At 42.9% G+C, this 18,851-nt stretch overlaps 1 protein-coding gene across 2 annotated transcripts in view; it reads right to left on the reverse strand.

Annotated features, from left to right (window-relative positions):
- Positions 1-18,851, reverse strand: part of NDUFAB1 (NADH:ubiquinone oxidoreductase subunit AB1) — a 55,139-nt gene that overhangs the window by 22,418 nt on the left and 13,870 nt on the right. For both annotated transcript variants that reach the window (XM_053694347.1, XM_053694346.1), the window contains exons 2-3: positions 18,478-18,600; positions 7,022-7,109 (exon numbers count right to left, since the gene is read on the reverse strand). In XM_053694347.1, the coding sequence (XP_053550322.1) occupies positions 7,022-7,109; positions 18,478-18,600 (211 nt within the window). The remainder of the gene's footprint in view (positions 1-7,021; positions 7,110-18,477; positions 18,601-18,851) is intronic.

An 18,851-nucleotide genomic window follows, 5' to 3' on the forward strand; every position in this document is an offset into this window, starting at 1 on the left:
AACCTAGCCAATTGCAAAGTGGCGTCTAGGGTGAAAGAATTAGCCAATTTGAGAGCATTGATTCTGTCCATAATCTCCTCATAAGGAGGAGAATCACTATCGACCGCCTTTACCAGCTCATCGAACCAGAAACACGCGGCTGTAGCGACAGGGACAATGCATGAAATTGGTTGTAGAAGGTAACCCTGCTGAACAAACATCTTTTTAAGTAAACCTTCTAATTTTTTATCCATAGGATCTTTGAAAGCACAACTATCTTCTATGGGTATAGTGGTGCGTTTGTTTAAAGTGGAAACCGCTCCCTCGACCTTGGGGACTTTCTGCCATAAGTCCTTTCTGGGGTCGACCATAGGAAACAATTTTTTAAATATGGGGGGAGGGACGAAAGGAATACCGGGCCTTTCCCATTCTTTATTTACAATGTCCGCCACCCGCTTGGGTATAGGAAAAGCTTCTGGGAGCCCCGGGACCTCTAGGAACTTGTCCATTTTACATAGTTTCTCTGGGATGACCAACTTGTCACAATCATCCAGAGTGGATAATACCTCCTTAAGCAGAATGCGGAGATGTTCCAACTTAAATTTAAACGTAATCACATCAGGTTCAGCTTGTTGAGAAATGTTCCCTGAATCAGTAATTTCTCCCTCAGACAAAACCTCCCTGGCCCCCTCAGACTGGTTTAGGGGCCCTTCAGAACCATTATTATCAGCGTCGTCATGCTCTTCAGTATCTAAAACAGAGCAGTCGCGCTTACGCTGATAAGTGTGCATTTTGGCTAAAATGTTTTTGACAGAATTATCCATTACAGCCGTTAATTGTTGCATAGTAAGGAGTATTGGCGCGCTAGATGTACTAGGGGCCTCCTGAGTGGGCAAGACTCGTGTAGACGAAGGAGGGAATGATGCAGTACCATGCTTACTCCCCTCACTTGAGGAATCATCTTGGGCATCATTGTCATTGTCACATAAATCACATTTATTTAAAAGAGAAGGAACTCTGGCTTCCCCACATTCAGAACACAGTCTATCTGGTAGTTCAGACATGTTAAACAGGCATAAACTTGATAACAAAGTACAAAAAACGTTTTAAAATAAAACCGTTACTGTCACTTTAAATTTTAAACTGAACACACTTTATTACTGCAATTGCGAAAAAATATGAAGGAATTGTTCAAAATTCACCAAAATTTCACCACAGTGTCTTAAAGCCTTAAAAGTATTGCACACCAAATTTGGAAGCTTTAACCCTTAAAATAACGGAACCGGAGCCGTTTTTAACTTTAACCCCTTTACAGTCCCTGGTATCTGCTTTGCTGAGACCCAACCAAGCCCAAAGGGGAATACGATACCAAATGACGCCTTCAGAAAGTCTTTTCTATGTATCAGAGCTCCTCACACATGCGACTGCATGTCATGCCTCTCAAAAACAAGTGCGCAACACCGGCGCGAAAATGAGGCTCTGCCTATGATTTGGGAAAGCCCCTAAGAATAAGGCGTCTAAAACAGTGCCTGCCGATATAATCTTATCAAAATACCCAGATTAAATGATTCCTCAAGGCTAAATATGTGTTAATAATGAATCGATTTAGCCCAGAAAAAGTCTACAGTCTTAATAAGCCCTTGTGAAGCCCTTATTTACTATCTTAATAAACATGGCTTACCGGATCCCATAGGGAAAATGACAGCTTCCAGCATTACATTGTCTTGTTAGAATGTGTCATACCTCAAGCAGCAAGAGACTGCTCACTGTTCCCCCAACTGAAGTTAATTCCTCTCAACAGTCCTGTGTGGAACAGCCATGGATTTTAGTAACGGTTGCTAAAATCATTTTCCTCATACAAACAGAAATCTTCATCTCTTTTCTGTTTCTGAGTAAATAGTACATACCAGCACTATTTTAAAATAACAAACTCTTGATTGAATAATAAAAACTACAGTTAAACACTAAAAAAACTCTAAGCCATCTCCGTGGAGATGTTGCCTGTACAACGGCAAAGAGAATGACTGGGGTAGGCGGAGCCTAGGAGGGATCATGTGACCAGCTTTGCTGGGCTCTTTGCCATTTCCTGTTGGGGAAGAGAATATCCCACAAGTAAGGATGACGCCGTGGACCGGACACACCTATGTTGGAGAAAGAGCTACTATAAAAGCCAGCTGATATTCTTAGGAAAAATCATTGCATATACCCTTAGTCGCCACTAGATGGCGGCAGACATTAAGGAATCCTGATTCATAAGGAAGGAAATATAGGAGAAATAAAAATTCTCAATGCCTTTGTTAGATAGTTCAGAAGAGACAGAACCCATGAGGCAGTAAAATCTTACAGAGATAAGGGGACCAATGAGATATACGCTTGTAGTGCATGGTAATAACTCAAAATAGACCCAGTTAAATGTCTTTAAATCGTAGCACTACTGTGGAAAGCATCAAGCCTCACGGCCACCCCTCTTCCCCTGCACCGCAGATATAACTTTTGCTCTGCTATCATCATTAGAAAATTTTACAACTGTACGCCTCCTCTGATATAACCCTGACACCCAGGGGTTAAAAATAAATTACTCAAAATAAAGTACAACTGTAACGTGTACCACAGAAAATGGCAAGGTTGCAGAGTAGGTACTAGAGTAGTTAAGGCGCGCAATGCAATCGCCTCCCAAACTAAGCCTACAGCACCTGGCAGTCGGCAATAGAGGGGAGAGAGCGGCGGTAGAAAAAACAAACAATAAGTGAAACCACTAAGATAGGAGGCCGCCTTAGTTACGATCCTCCTCTGCTGCATCGCTCCTATTGTAAAAAACAGATACAGTAGGAAAATAAAAACAGTCTTAACTTAAAACGGATCTTCTAGTATGCAGGGAAATTAAGAAGCTACATATCATTTCACCGTGTGCGAAACTGGATCGCGTTGAAACTACACAGAAGAGCCTCTCCCATATATAGTTCCCTTGACGGTCATACCTGCGCCACCGTTGTATGCCAAGTTTTAGGGAAATCAGGTCATAATATAGATGTCTACAATATGAACACCAAACGGTCTGCTTCTCCCCATACAGTGATTTTAAATAAAGCCATGACAAGAGCTCAACGCAGTGAAAAAGGTCCTAGGAAACCATTACTGCGGTCCGTTGTTAGAATGAACTCTTTAAGTGCAATAATATCCATCACGATATACACTTAAATACCGGCATGCGGTGGTCTCCGATTAGTTAAAGAGACAGTCGCCACCGCTGAGGGAATTTTAAGCACATATTGAGGGCGGGGATACAGGACTCACTGCTGGAAGTCTTCTTTCTTCTACACCAGCTTCTGGCCTGTCAGTTTCACCGGCATCTGACAGAGACCTTGAACCTCGCTGTGGGCAGGCACTTAAGCCTAGGTCTGACGGATCCAAACAACTTCTGACCTAGAGAAGAGGAAAAGCAGAGTAACCAGCCCATAAAAAGGGGTTAGCATAAAATGTTAAAGGAAAAGTAAGGACTACCTCACCGACCTCTAACTGCTAAAAGCCACCATTACTTTTACTAAAGAGAATGACATGGACACAGCATTGCCCCAATCCTTGCTTGCAGGGAAAAGTACCCATTAAAGGATTAAATATCTTCAGACACCATCTTCGCACATCCTCCCGATGTATAAGGCAAAGAATGACTGGGGATTGTAGGAAGTCAGAGGCTTTGCTGGGAGGTTCTTGCCTCCTCCTGGTGGCCATGAGTTGAATTCCCACTAGTAATTAGAATGGATTTGTGGACTCTCCATGCAATTGGAAAGAAATGTATTATTAAGCAACATTACAAAATATACACCTAATTAACAACTTTAAAGGGACATTCCAGACAAAATTGAAATCCACATGGATGCATTTCAGTTTTAAAAAGAAGCATTTTTGTAATATACCTGTATCAGCATAAATGCTTGCAATAAGCTATAGCGGTTTCAAAAGTGTTTAAGTTTTAAACACAGCACATGCTTAGAGAGCCTAAGGTGCTTGTACCATCTGGTAATGACTCAGTTTGTTAACTGCTGACATAATACAATTCCCACTGGCACTCTGAGCAGCTGCAGTATTTAAAATGCTGGTGCACTGAGATTATCTAGCTATGCTTCACATGCACGAGCAGAGAAAAATGTTAATAAAACAGTGATAACTTTTACCAGAAGCATTTTTGCCAATACATGTATATTACAGGAAGCATAGAGGTGAGGGCAGGCGCACGGCCCACACTGTGGTGCGTTCCCTTGCGAGTGGGCGCACGGCCCACACTGTGGTGCGTTCCCTTGCGAGTGGGCGCACGGCCCACACTGTGGTGCGTTCCCTTGCGAGTGGGCGCACGGCCCACACTGTGGTGCGTTCCCTTGCGAGTGGGCGCACGGCCCACACTGTGGTGCGTTCCCTTGCGAGTGGGCGCACGGCCCACACTGTGGTGCGTTCCCTTGCGAGTGGGCGCACGGCCCACACTGTGGTGCGTTCCCTTGCGAGTGGGCGCACGGCCCACACTGTGGTGCGTTCCCTTGCGAGTGGGCGCACGGCCCACACTGTGGTGCGTTCCCTTGCGAGTGGGCGCACGGCCCACACTGTGGTGCGTTCCCTTGCGAGTGGGCGCACGGCCCACACTGTGGTGCGTTCCCTTGCGAGTGGGCGCACGGCCCACACTGTGGTGCGTTCCCTTGCGAGTGGGCGCACGGCCCACACTGTGGTGCGTTCCCTGCGAGTGGGTGCACGGTACACTGTGGTGCGTTCCCTGCGAGTGGGCGCACGGTACACTGTGGTGTGTTCCAGCGAAGCTGCAGTTATTCTGGTTTATGTGCAGCATCTTACAGCCAGTGCCTTTCAAGACAGCAGATAACAGACGTCACTCTCATGTGATAGCTTAAAAGGCTAAACTTAGTATGGTCATGATAAGTGAAGTAGAGATTAAACAAATACCTAAAGTCCGCACCACAGCAGCAATAATGGGAGCTTGCGGAACACATCAGGTGAGCCAATGACAAAAGGCATAGGTGTGTAGCCACCAATCAGCAGCCACTTAAGCTTCAGGTAGTGTATTGCGGAGTCTACCTAGGTATGCTTTTCAACAAGGGATATCAAGGAACAAAGTCACTACGATAAGATGTAAATTGAAAAGCCTTATAAAAATGTATGCATAAAATTGATTAATCAGTTTGTTTTCCAAAGAAACATAGGTTAAAAAAAATAAATGTAATTTAAAATGTTAAACTGTGAAATGACAATATACAACATTGTAAATACTTCAGTACTAAATCCTGTTGTCTAGGTAATGGGTCCTGTTCCAGTGTGCTTATCCCCTCATACTTTATAAGATGCACATGGAATGTACTAAGTATAAGCAAATTGTAATATAAACTAGAGGATAGTCTATTTAAAAAAAAAAAACAAAAAAAATTACAAAAACAAACAAAAAAAAAAAAAAAATTCAACCCCCAAAGCTAGTTACAAAAAAATAAAAAAAGTTAAAAAAAAAATTACAAAAACAAAGCTATCCAAAATAAAAAAAAATGTAAACCTAAACTAACTTAAAAATAAAAAAATCCCCCCAAAATAACCCCCCCTAATCTAATACTAAACTACCAATATCCCTTAAAAGGGCTTTTGTAGGACATTGCCCTAAATTAAACATCTTTTACCTAAACAAATTACCATTTACCCCCTAACAGTAAAAAACCCACACCCACCAAACCCCCCAAAATAAAAAACTAAAAACACTAAAAATACCTAAACTACCCATTGCCCCTAAAGGTGCATTTGTATGGGCATTGACCTTAAAATGGCAATCAGCTCTTTTCCAGCCCATTAAATCCCTAATCTTAAAAATAAAATCCTAACACTAAGCCCCAAATAGGTACTCACCGTTCCTGAAGTCCGGCGGAGGTCTTCTTCCAGGCAGCTCCATCATCTTCTATCTTCATCAGGAGCGAAGGGGGCACGGCACAGAGCTGTGGATCCTCGCCGGCGGCGCAGAGTGGAGGTGCGGAGCTGTCTTTCCAGACGTGTGTATCCTCAGCGGCATGGAGGCTCCTCTTCATCGGGGATGCCAGCTCCGCACCGCGCTGCCTTTGCTCCGGATGAAGATAGAAGATGGAGTCGCCTGGAAGAAGACCTCCGCCAGACTTCAGGAATAGTGATTAGGAATTTAATGGGCTGGAAAAGAGCTGGATGGCTGTTTTATTTTCATTGGGATTAGGTTTATTTATTTTTTTTGATAACTATTTTTCTGTAATTTTAGAGCTTTTTATTTTTAGATAATTTTTTTGTTATTTAAATATTAGGATTTATTTAAGTGTAACTTAGTATTGGGGTTAATTTAGAGGGTGTTAGGTTAGGGGGCTTAGTAATTAAATTAGTTATTTGAGTTGGTGGTTTAGGAGTTAATAGGTTAATTAGGTTTTTGCGATGTTGGGTGTTGGCGGTTTAGGGGTTAATTAGGTTTATTGCGATGTGGGGGTTTGTCGGTTTAGGGGTTAATTAGGTTTATTGTGATGTGGGTTTGGCAGTTAAGGGGTTAATATTTTAATTAAGTTATTTGCGGATTAGGGGTTAATTACTTTATTATTTTGGGATGTGGGGGCTTGCGGTTTAGGTGTTTGATGTTTGTTAATACTTTGTGCGGAAGGTTAGTTTGTTTTGTTATACTGCATGTGGGTGGACAGGTTTTTTTTGTTATACTTCGTGCGGGCGGTTACGTGTTTTTTCGATATTTTGTGCGGTTGCGTGTTTAAGGCTTCAGGTTTGCCTACGCTGCATCCAAGTGGATTCTTTTGGCTGCTTGTGCAGCCAACATTCTTTTGAGGGTGAGTGCACAACAGGCTGCGGACGCGTTCCAAACACAATTATATTATAGATAGCCCCCTGACCATGTAATCAAAGCTGATGACAACAGTTCTAAGGAAACAAATGATATATGTGCTACAAGTGCACTCTCTAGTGGGAATAATGAGGTAATGCAGCCTTGTGTTCAGAAAGAGCTTAAACCGCAAACACACAGGGTTAGGATACGGAAACTCACCAAACTCATCCTCCATAGCCATGATTATCTCAACTTGGTCCAAACTATCCAAACCCAGGTCTTTCATAAAGTGGGAGCTGGCAGACAGCTGGAAGAGATGCAGGAATATACAGGTCAGGAGGCATAAAACAGCAATAAACCATCAGTTCCAATCAAAGTAATACATTTGTGCTTCTGAGTCAGTTGTTTACCAACAAATTTATATGAAATTGTGCTGACAGTTGTGAGACAGTGAATCAGTGATACGAATCCCTAATAATCAGCATTGTTTTAAAGGGAGACTAAAATCTTACCCTCGCTCTCCCACCTGATCAGAATCACTAGTTCTCTTTTTAAAGGGACACTAAACCCCAATTTTTTCCTTTTATGATTCAGATAGAGCAGCAATTTTAAGCAACTTTCTAATTTACTCCTATTAATTCTTTTCATTCTCTTGGTATCTTTATTTGAAAAAGTATAAATGAAAGCTTAAGCGCAGCTTATTTTAGGTTCAGCACCTGGGTAGCCCTTGCTGATTGGTGGCTAAATGTAGCCCAAGGTTCTGAACCAAACAAAACAAAAAATAAAAAATGGGTCGACTCCTAAGCTTACATTCCTGCTTTTTCAAACAAAGATACCAAGAGAAAGAAGAAAAATAGGAGTAAATTAGAAAGATTCTGCTCTATCTAAATCAAGAAAGAACACATTTGGGTTTAGTATCCCTTTAAGTTCCTAACCAACATTAAATGTACAGTGAAAAATAAATAAATAAAAACACAAAACTTCTTTATTTTACCTATGAACACAATTTCACAATTAGACAAAACATTAACCATTACCTGGACTGAGAAAACAGCACAATGCAGTAGTCTCAGCATCCAAGAAGTTACCATTAGCAAAATGATACTAATATGTACATATATAATGTTAAAAAACTATTAAGATTTGTGTTCATCTGTGACCCTAGCCATTGCCTTCAAGTGTAGCATTTTCATAGTTATTGTCTTAAACAGTCATTTTGTGTTTAAATTGAGCTTCTATCACACTGGCTAGAGGAGATAAAAAAAAAACAATTCTGTAACCTGAAAAATCACAGCCGGTTTTGGCAATTTGCAGCAGTTTGAAAGCCTTGGTTACTCATGAAGCTCTTTGCCTTCTCTAGGGAGCGAGGTACAAAGTACGATTTTTACACAAAAGCAAGGGGGTGTTTTATCTCCCTTTAATGATGAAGTGCACTTTGAAGACATAAACATGACCTGTGAGCCAGAACAGAGTCTAGTAACTCAGTAGGGACATGGGTCACCGATGGATCCCCACCCAACAAACTAAATACAAAGGCAACCCATGAAAACATCTGCAATTGTTATATTAACCCCTTAATGACCACAGCACTTTTCCATTTTCTGTCCGTTTGGGACCAAGGCTATTTTTACATTTCTGCGGTGTTTGTGTTTAGCTGTAATTTTCCCCTTGCTCATTTAATGTACCCACACATATTATATACCGTTTTTCTCGCCATTAAATGGACTTTCAAAATATACCATTATTTTCCTCATATCTTATAATTTACTATAAATTTTTTTATAAAATATGAGGAAAAAATAGAAAAAAACACACTTTTTCTAACTTTGACCCCCAAAATCTGTTATACATCTACAACCACCAAACAAAAACCATGCTAAATAGTTTCTAAATTTTGTCCTGAGTTTAGAAATACCCAATGTTTACATGTTCTTTGCTTTTTTTGCAAGTTATAGGGCCATAAATACAAGTAGCACTTTGCTATTTCCAAACCACTTTTTTTCAAAATTAGCGCTAGTTACATTGGAACACTGATATCTTTCAGGAATCCCTGAATATCCCTTGACATGTATATATTTTTTTTTAGAAGACATCCCAAAGTATTGATCTAGGCCCATTTTGGTATATTTCATGCCACCATTTCACCGCCAAATGCGATCAAATAAAAAAAAAATGTTCACTTTTTCACAATTTTTTTCACAAACTTTAGGTTTCTCACTGAAATTATTTACAAAAAACTTATGCAATTATAGCATACATGGTTGTAAATGCTTCTCTGGGATCCCCTTTGTTCATAAATAGCAGACATATATGGCTTTGGTTTTGCTTTTTAATAATTAGAAGGCTGCTAAATGCGACTGCGCACCACACGTGTATTATGCCCAGCAGTGAAGGGGTTAATTAGGGAGCATGTAGGGAGCTTCTAGGGTTAATTTTAGCTTCAGTGTAGTGTAGTAGACAACCCCAAGTATTGATCTAGGCCCATTTTGGTATATTTCATGCCACCATTTCACCGCCAAATGCAATCAAATTAAAAAAAACGCTAAATTTTTCACAATTTTAGGTTTCTCACTGAAATTATTTACAAACAGCATGTGCAATTATGGCACAAATAGTTGTAAATGCTTCTCTGGGATCCCCTTTGTTCAGAAATAGCAGACATATATGACTTTGGGGTTGCTTTTTGGTAATTAGAAGGCCGCAAAGTGCTGCTGCGCATCACACATGTATTATGGCTAGCAGTCAAGGGGTTAATTAGGTAGTTTGTAGGGAGCTTGCGGGGTTAATTTTAGCTTTAGTGTAGAGATCAGCCTCCCACCTGACACATCAGACCCCCTGATATCTCCCAAACAGCTCCCTTCCCTCCCCCACCCCACAATTGTCCCCGCCATCTTAAGTACTGGCAGAAAGTCTGCCAGTACTAAAATAAAAGTTTTTTTTTTTAAAAAAAAAATACATCTTTAGCATATTTACATATGCTACTTTGTAGGATCCCCCCTTAGCCCCCAACCTCCCTGATCCCCCCCAAAAACAGCTCTCTAACCCCCCCCCCTGCCTTATTGGGGGCCATCTTGGGTACTGGCAGCTGTCTGTCAGTACCCAGTTAACAATATTTTTTCCTCTTTTTGTATTTATTTTTTTTACATTTTGCTGTAGTGTAGCTTCCCCACGACCAACCCCTACCCCCACCCCCTCCCAGATCCCTTAGATTAGTTTTTGGGGGCATTTACTCCCCCTCTTCCTCCCACTTACTACATAATTATTTCTGTAGTGTAAGTGGTTCCCACCCGCTCCCTCCCGTGCACGCGCCCGCCCGCCGATCCCCCGTGCACGCGCGCGTGTCTGTGCGCGCCCCTGACTCTCCCGCCCCCGATCCCGCCCCCCTCTGTGAATCTGAAGCCATCGATGGCCGCCCACCCGCCTCCCACTGCAGCTCCCACCCACCAACGATTGCGGCCATCGATGGCCGGTGTAGAGAGGGCCACAGAGTGGCTCTCTCTGCACCGGAGGGGTACAAATTGTTATTGCAGGATGCCTCGATATTGAGGCATCCTGCAATAACCGGAAAGCAGCTGGAAGCGATGAGGATCGCTTCCAGCTGCTTTCCAAACCGAGGACGTACGCCACACGTCCTCAGGCGTTAACTGCCTTTTTTCTGAGGACGTGTGGCGTACGTCCTCGGTCATTAAGGGGTTAAAAAGGTACATGAAAGTGCAAAAGAAAGATAAATGCAGGTGTGATACGCAGGGATCAGTGCACCAATAAGCTCCAACCTAGTTTATCTTGCTGATGTAAACTGGTGGTAGAATATAACATCTCTAATGGAGATACTCGTTACCATCATCTTGCACTGATTACAAAAGTAACGGTAACCAAGTCTGCAAAAGAGTTTAACATCTAATGAATTCAGCTCCAGAGCATCAATGCATTACAGGGATCTAGCTGAGCCAATGAAAAACAAATTATGCTTACCTGATAATTTCATTTTCACCGTTACGAGGAGAGTCCACGGCTTCATTCATTACTTGTGGGAAATACAGAACCTGGTCACCAGGAGGAGGCAAAGACACCCCAGCCAAAGGCTTAAATACCTCCCCCACTCCCCTCATCCCCCAGTCAAGTGAACAAGGAACAGAAGAAAAAAACAAAATTAATTTAGGTCTGCCCAACGGAGAACCGGGCGGTGGAAATTAAATGATCAGGTAAGCATAATTTATGTTTTCCATCTAATACGAGGAGAGTCCACGGCTTCATTCATTACTTGTGGGAAACAAATACCCACGCTCTAGAAGACATTGAATGAAACACGGAAAAGTAAAAAGGAGGCGGACCCTATTCTGAGGGCATCACAGCCTGCAAAACCTCTCCCCCAAACTGCTTCAGCCGAAGCAAAAACGTCAAACTTGTAAAACTTTGTGAAAGTGTGTAAGGAGGACCAGATAGCTGCCTTACAAATCTGCTCCATAGAGGCCTCATTCTTAAAGGCCCAAGAAGAAGCCACAGCTCTAGTTGAGTGAGCCGTAATCCTCTGAGGAGGCTTATGTCCCGCTGTCTCATAAGCCCAACGAATCATGCTCCTCAGCCAAAATGATAGGGAAGTAGAAGAAGCCTTCAGCCCCTTGCGCTTCCCCGAATCGACAACAAACAAAGCTTAAGTTTGAAATCCTTCGTAGTCTGAAGATAGAATTTCAAAGCTCGAACCACATCCAACTTATGAAGTTACCGTTCCTTCGAAGAAGGTTTAGGACACAAGGAAGGAACCACAATCTCCTGATTAATATTGTGATCAGACACCACCTTAGGGAAAAATCCCAGTCCAGTGCGAAGGACAGCCTTGTCTGCATGGAAAACTAGATAGATAAGGAGGCTCACATTGTAAGGCCACTAACTCAGACACCCTGCGAGCCGAGGCAATGGCCAGTAGAAAAAGAACCTTCCAAGACATAATCTTAATGTCAAGAGAATGCATAGGCTCGAACGGAGGCCCCTGCAAAACCTTTAGAACCAAATTCAAACTCCAAGGAGCAGAATGTCTAAACACAGGCCTGAACAAAAGACTGAATATCAGGGAGCTCAGCGAGCTTCTCGTGTAACAGCACAGAGCCGAAATCTGTCCCCTTAAGGAACTGGCGGCAAGTCCCTTCTCCAGACCGTCCTGGAGGAAGGAAAAAATTATGGATACCCTGACCTTATGCCAGGAATATCCACGAGATACCCACCAGAGTAAGTGGATCCTCCACACCTTATGATAGATGTGACTTCTGGCTTAAATGAGAGTATCAATCACCGTCTCAGAAAAACCCCTTCTGGCTAAGACTAAGCGTAATCTCCACACAGTCAGCCTCAGAGAATCTAGATTCTGATGCACAAAGGGGCCCTGTACCAGCAGATCCCTGCGACAGGGCAACCTCCATGGAGGAGACAATGACATCCCCACTAGGTCCGCAAACCACGTCCTCCGTAGGCACGATGGAGCAATCAGAATAGTTGACGCTTGCCTCCTGTTTGATGCGTGCCACTACACAAGGTAGAAGTGGTAACGGTGGAAATATGTACACTAGGTTGAATCCTCAAGGCACTGCTAAGTCATCTACCAGTTCTGCCTGGGGGTCCCTGGACCTCGACACGTATCTGGGTAGCTTGAAGTTCAGTCTGGACGCTATGAGATCTCCGGAGTCCCCCAACTGTTGCAAATCTCCGCAAACACTTCGGGGTGAAGAGACCATTCCCCCGGATGAAAAGATTGCCTGCTGAGAAAGTCCGCTTCCCAGTTGTCCACACCCGGGATGCGGATCGCTGATAGCGAGCATTCGTGGGCTTCCGCCCACTCCAGAATCTGAGATGCTTCCCTCATGGCCAGGGAGCTTCTCGTTCCCCCCCTGGTGGTTGATGTAGGCCACCGAGGTAATGTTGTCCGACTGGAATCTGATGAACTTGGGTGGGCCCAGGAGAGGCCAAGCCTCCAGAGCATTGAAGATCGCCCGAAGTTCCAGGATGTTGATCGGGAGAAGAGACTCCTTCCGATTCCACCTGCCCTGTGCCTTCCTGGCACCCCAACCTGCTCGACTCGCGTCCGTAGTCACAATCTCCCAAGATGGTCTGAGGAAGGATGTTCCCAGGGACAGCTGGTCTGGATGGAGCCACCTAGAGAGACTCCCTCAACCTGTTATCCAGAGAGATCAGTTGGGACAGGTCCGAATGATCGCTGTTCCACTGCCTCAGCATTCACAGCTGAAGAGGCCGGAGATGGAATCTGGCGAATGGAATGACATCTATAGTGGATACTATGAGCCCAATCACCTCCATGCACCGGGCCACTGATGGCCTTTAGGAGGATTGGAGGGCAAGACAGCTGGAGACAGACAGACAATCTTGCAACCTCTCTTGTCCATTAGGAATATCTTCATGGCAATGGAATCTATTATCGTGGACAGAGCCTGAACCAGAATATCGTCCAGATAAGGAGCCACTGCTATACCTCTGGATCTCGCCACTGTGAGTAGAGCTCTCAGAACCTTTGTGAAGATTCTTCGAACAGTAGACAGCCTGAAGGGAAGAGCTACAAAGTGGAAGTGCTGATCCAGAAATGCGAACCTTAAGTGATCCTTGTGTATTGACACATGAAGGCAAGCGTCCTTTATGTCTATCGTAGTCAAAAAGTGACCCTCTTGAACTAGGGGCAGTATAGACCTTATTGTCTCCATTTTAAACAATGGAACAGACAGAAACTTGTTTAAGCATTTTAGGTCTAGAATTGGGCGAAACGTGCCCTCCTTTGGTACCACAAAAAGGTTTGAATAGTACCCTAGACCCCTTTCTGCTAGAGGTACCAGTACAATTACTCCTAGAGAGGAGAGATCCCTCACGCACTCTAGAAAGGCAATCCGTTTCTCTGGATTTAATGAGAGATTTGACAAGAGGAATCTGCCTCTGGGAGGATGAGTTTTGAAACCTATCCTTGAACCCTGGGTAACAACTTCCAGAACCCAAGGATTCTGTAACGTCTCAACCAAACCTCCTTGAAAAAAGAGAATCTCCCCCCTACGAGATCCAGAGACGGATTGGGGGCCGTCCCTTCATGTCGACTTTTTCTCGGCCGGCTTCTTGCTCTGTTTGGCTTTATTCCAAGACATCCCTTGAACTGCTCAGTCTTTGCTGCAGGTTGCTGTCCTTGGGACTTAGGACCCTTGGGTTTGTTCTTATCCTGCGGTAGAAAGGCACCCTTGCCCCCCGTGACCGTGGATATAATACAGTCCAAGCCTGGACCGAAAATAATCTTTCCTTTAAACAGAAGGGAAAGCAATCTAGATTTAGACGTTATGTCAGCAGACCACGACTTCAACCACAGGGCCCTCCGGGCCTGCACAGAAAAGCCTGATGTCTTGGCATCCAAGCGAATAATATGCATATTAGCATCACAAATAAACAAATTAGCTACCCTCAGGGCCTTAATTCTTTCATGTATCTCATCGAGGGGAGTCTCCACCTCGATCATTTCTGACAGAGTCGCACCAATAGGTAGCGGATTCCCACAACCGCAAGTTGAAAAACAAACCCTGTGTGCTGAAACATCTTTCTTAACAAGGTCTCTAATTTCTTATCCACAGGTTCCTTAAACAACCAAATATCCTCAAGCGGGATAGTGGTGCGTTTAGCAAGCGTGGAGATGGCTCCATCCACTTTAGGGACAGAACCCCACAATTCTAGCTGAGAATCTGGAACCGGGAACAATTTTTTAAACGAAGAAGGGGAGAAAGACGAGCCAAGTCTCTCTCATTCATAATAATAATAAAAAATACTCAGCACTCCTAAATGAATCAAAAAAATAAATTGTATAATAGCAGGAATATCGTTTCCTGAGATAGAAAAATTAATCAAAAAAAATATACAATAGACACACCAAACTAAGGTGAAAGGTCCCTAGCCTATCCTTACTCAGACTCACATGCAGCATACACACGCATACAACACACTTCCCCTTAGGCGTCCCTAAGGAGAAATAGAACAGAGGCATCTTTTCAAAGAATTCACAGTTCAATGATGTGAAAAAGTAACCCAAGGGCACAAAAAAGTGATACTTTGTAATCCAATAGAAATAATAAGTCAAGCTTCATTGTAGCTCATTACAAACATCAGAAAAGTGGTAACTACAGTAATCCACATGTAACGCAACAATCTATCCAGCTTGATTGTAGTATATTGAACACAGTTCACTGCCCATATGCAGCCACCATATGCATAGGACACTCCTATCTTTCCAAGTCTCACACCTCTAGATAGCAAGATGTATCACATTGATCTCGCACATTTACAAGACTTCCCAGTCCGTAACACTCGTAACCTCGTCAACGGACAATATGTAAGCCTCTCTAAAAATGAAGCGTATTTTGCAGTAAAACACAATAGTGAATGTCCCACAGGCTACCCAATAAAGCCTGTGTGTTGTAAAGGAAGCTGCCCGAGGCTGTCAACACTTCCGGGCTTGTGAGTAGGAAACAGGAAGTGCACTTGGGGTTACCAGGGAAACCTTAATATTCGCCATCTTTACAGGAACCGGGAAAGTCTGGGGCACTACCCAGACCTCAAACTTTACCAAGCTTATGAATAGAAGGTTCCTCCTGTAACTTTGGTTCCGGAACCTCCAGAGTCACTAACACCTTTTAACAAAAAGTGCAAGTTCTCCATCCTAAACCTACTGTCTGGTTCTTCCGCAGCCGAAGGTTTAGAGGCCGCAGATTCCGACCCAGAGAGAGTCCTCCGAAGTATCGGAATCCTCAGCATCAGCGGATAATCTAGTTTTAGATACATCCAATGGAGTAGATGACCCCTGGGAAGGATAGCAATGTTTAACCTTTCGCTTGGCGAGGTAAAGCACTAATGACCGCAGATACTGCCGTTTGTAACTGTTCAGCAAAATCGGGCGTTTTTGAGTCCTCCATAGCTTGCGCCTTTAATAAGGACTATAGAAAAGATTAAACGGCACCTTTATACTCCCAATGGCTGGGGCACTCACTACCTCCTATGACTCAGGCCTACGTTTTCGTCTCCTGCAACAGACGGTCAGGAAAAGGAAGAGAAAGAAGCTACACCCCGTCACATGGAGTACCGTGCAGGACCACCACTGCAGCCAATAAAAAGCGTGCCAACTAAAACAGGCTGCGCAGTAATCAAAGGAAGGAAAAGCATGACTGTTCCACATTGCCAGAGCCACATCTCACACACACGTCGCAGCAAAAAACACAAAGCAATCATGTATACATTCCCCCTATTCAATAATCCCCTTCTGGAGATATTAACCCTTGATTTTATACAGATAAAGGAGTCACACTGTGACCCTGTCTTCTTGCGTTATTACAGATATAAAAATTAAACAATCTTACCAGAATCAATGCTGTGGAACAGGAACACGGCCTCAAGTTTGACAGTGTGTAGCATCGCTCCTGACATGGACTTGAGTGAAGAAAGCAGGCAGTGAAACTCGTCAACACCGATTGCTTAAGGAGCTGTTAATACGAGTCTGGATGGTTTCGCAGAAAGACTCTCCCTGCATCTCCAGACCCTAACATTCGTCAATGCTCTCACTGAGAGGCTGACAGACTACTTAAAACTCCAGTCCCATTCCAAAGAGTACTACCCTCCATTAGACTACTCCGAAATCTTCCGACACTTCTCTGCCATCCTCCTGTGACAAAAAGCAAAGAATGACTGGGGGATGAGGGGAGTGGGGGAGGTATTTAAGCCTTTGGCTTAGGTGTCTTTGCCTCCTCCTGGTGGCAAGGTTCTGTATTTCCCACAAGTAATGAAGCCGTGGACTCTCCTCGTATTAGATGGAAAGAGGTATATATGTTTTTAGCCACCAATCACCAGCTAGCTCCCAGTACTGCTGAGCCCTCTTCGTTCTCTTGCTATCTTTATTTGGACCCATTTTTGGTTCAGCACCAGAGTAGCGCTTGCTGATTGGTCGCTACATTAGACACCAATCAGAAAGTGATACCCAGGTTCTGAATAAAAAATGGGCTAGCTCCTAAGCTTTCATTCCTGCTTTTTCAAATAAAGATACCAAGAGAACGAAGAACATTTGTTAATAGGAGTAAATTAGAAAGTTGCTTAAAATCGCTGCTCTATCTGAATCATGAAAGTTTAATTTTGACTTGACAATTCCTTTAACCCTTTGGCTGCTAAGCCATTTCCCACCTGGGTGCTAATTTTTTTTTTAAATTATTTTTGAAAACATTTTTTTAACTTTTTAATTTTTTTTTACAGACCCCCAAGACTTACACTGTTGGAAAGGTTAGGCGATTACCTTTCCAACAATGGGTCTTGAGGGTCTGTAGCTGCTTAGATGCCTGACATACAGGCTTCTAAGCAGCATGCCCCCTCCTCCTATGCTTAACATTGTTAAGTATAAAGTTGTGCGGTGACGTCATCACGTTATTGCACGTGACGTCACCGCGCATCACATGAAGCCCCGGCAATGCCTGTCACTCTACAGGCACGATCGCAGGGGTAGGAGCAGTAAGGAGCCCCCAGATCTCCCTCAAGGTGGGAGAGTGCTCATGACGGCTCTGAGCCGTCATTAGCACCAGAGTGAGAAACTCTGTGACGGCTCAGAGCCGTCATTAGCACTCAAAGGGTTAAAGTAATTTTTCTGTCAACCCCCACAGCAAAAATAAAAAACATAGAAATACTACTTCTACTGGAAGATGGAGCAAGGTAAAGACAAATTGTAACAGTGTTTTAATGTGTGTGTACATACACATATATACGCATACTGTAAGTGTGTGCGCATGACCCCCACACCCCTATTTAATATCTATAGCAAATACTACTTCTACTGAACAGCAGTTGAAAGCAATAACCGTTAGATTTAGATTTTGAATTTAGATACCTTGGTGATATTTATTGCCCAACACCCCCCTTTTATAAAGCCGATTGGTAATTGTTTTAAGAAATAATAATAAAAATAATAATAATAAAATAAAAATAAAATATATATCTCAATTCTGTTGCTTGGCAACAACATGCACACTTCTACAGTGCACAAGCAAAGGGAAGCAGAAAATCACTGTTTTACACATGACCAGTAGAGGGCTTCTCTGAGAAGATCATATAAACAGGATGCACAGAGAAAACCTAGGTTCTTTGAAGTTCCCTGCTAAGCCACTGCCTGCATGATGCAAAGTGCCTGTTTAGAGTGATAACAGGTACATTATTTTTTATATACATATACTTTTTTTTGCATATTATTTGCTATCGTAATTTTCATGTTAATTCAAACACATATGTCCCTTTAAAAGGGACATGAAAGCCAAAATAGTCCTTTCATGATTCAGACAGAACGTGTAATTTGAATCTAATTTACTTCTATGTTTATTTTCATTCTCTTGGTATCTTTTGTTGAAAATCAGGGAGGTAAGCTCAAGAGCGTGCACGTGCCTTGAGCACTATATGGCAGCAATTTTACAAAAATGTTATCCATTTGCAAGAGCAATAGATAAAAGGACCTACCTAGGTATCTTTTCAACAAAGAATACCATGGGAACAAAGCAAATTTGAGAATAGAAGTAAATTGGAAACTTTTAAAACTGTATGTTCTGTCTGAAACACAAAAGAGAATGTTTCATAAGTGGCAAAGTACCTTTAAGAAAGAATATGGCTGTGTCCTGACATCTCACCTTTTCAGGGTCAATCTTATCGTACAATTTTAACACATAGGAAACTCTTTCAGAAATGCTTTCAAGCGTGAGTGGGGGAAGGTCTGCGTACTGCCGACATAACTGCAATAAGGGACTGGAAACCTAAACAAGAACACAAGAGAAGTCACGTTAGTATTTTTAAATTGCACAGACATTCCACCAAGTTTTATTGTTCATTTCAACACGTTACACAAGCATTACCCAATACATCTGCATTAGATTTATTCTGAGAGAGACCAGACTGTCAAATAATCATGCTTTATCAATGAAATATTGTCATGTAGGATTAGTCAACAGCTTTATAGTCTGCATGACACCTTATATACATTCCCAGGTCTTCTATAGAAGGTTCA

The sequence above is a fragment of the Bombina bombina genome, chromosome 11, assembly GCF_027579735.1.
Source record: "Bombina bombina isolate aBomBom1 chromosome 11, aBomBom1.pri, whole genome shotgun sequence".
Classification (NCBI taxonomy): Eukaryota; Metazoa; Chordata; class Amphibia; order Anura; family Bombinatoridae; genus Bombina; species Bombina bombina.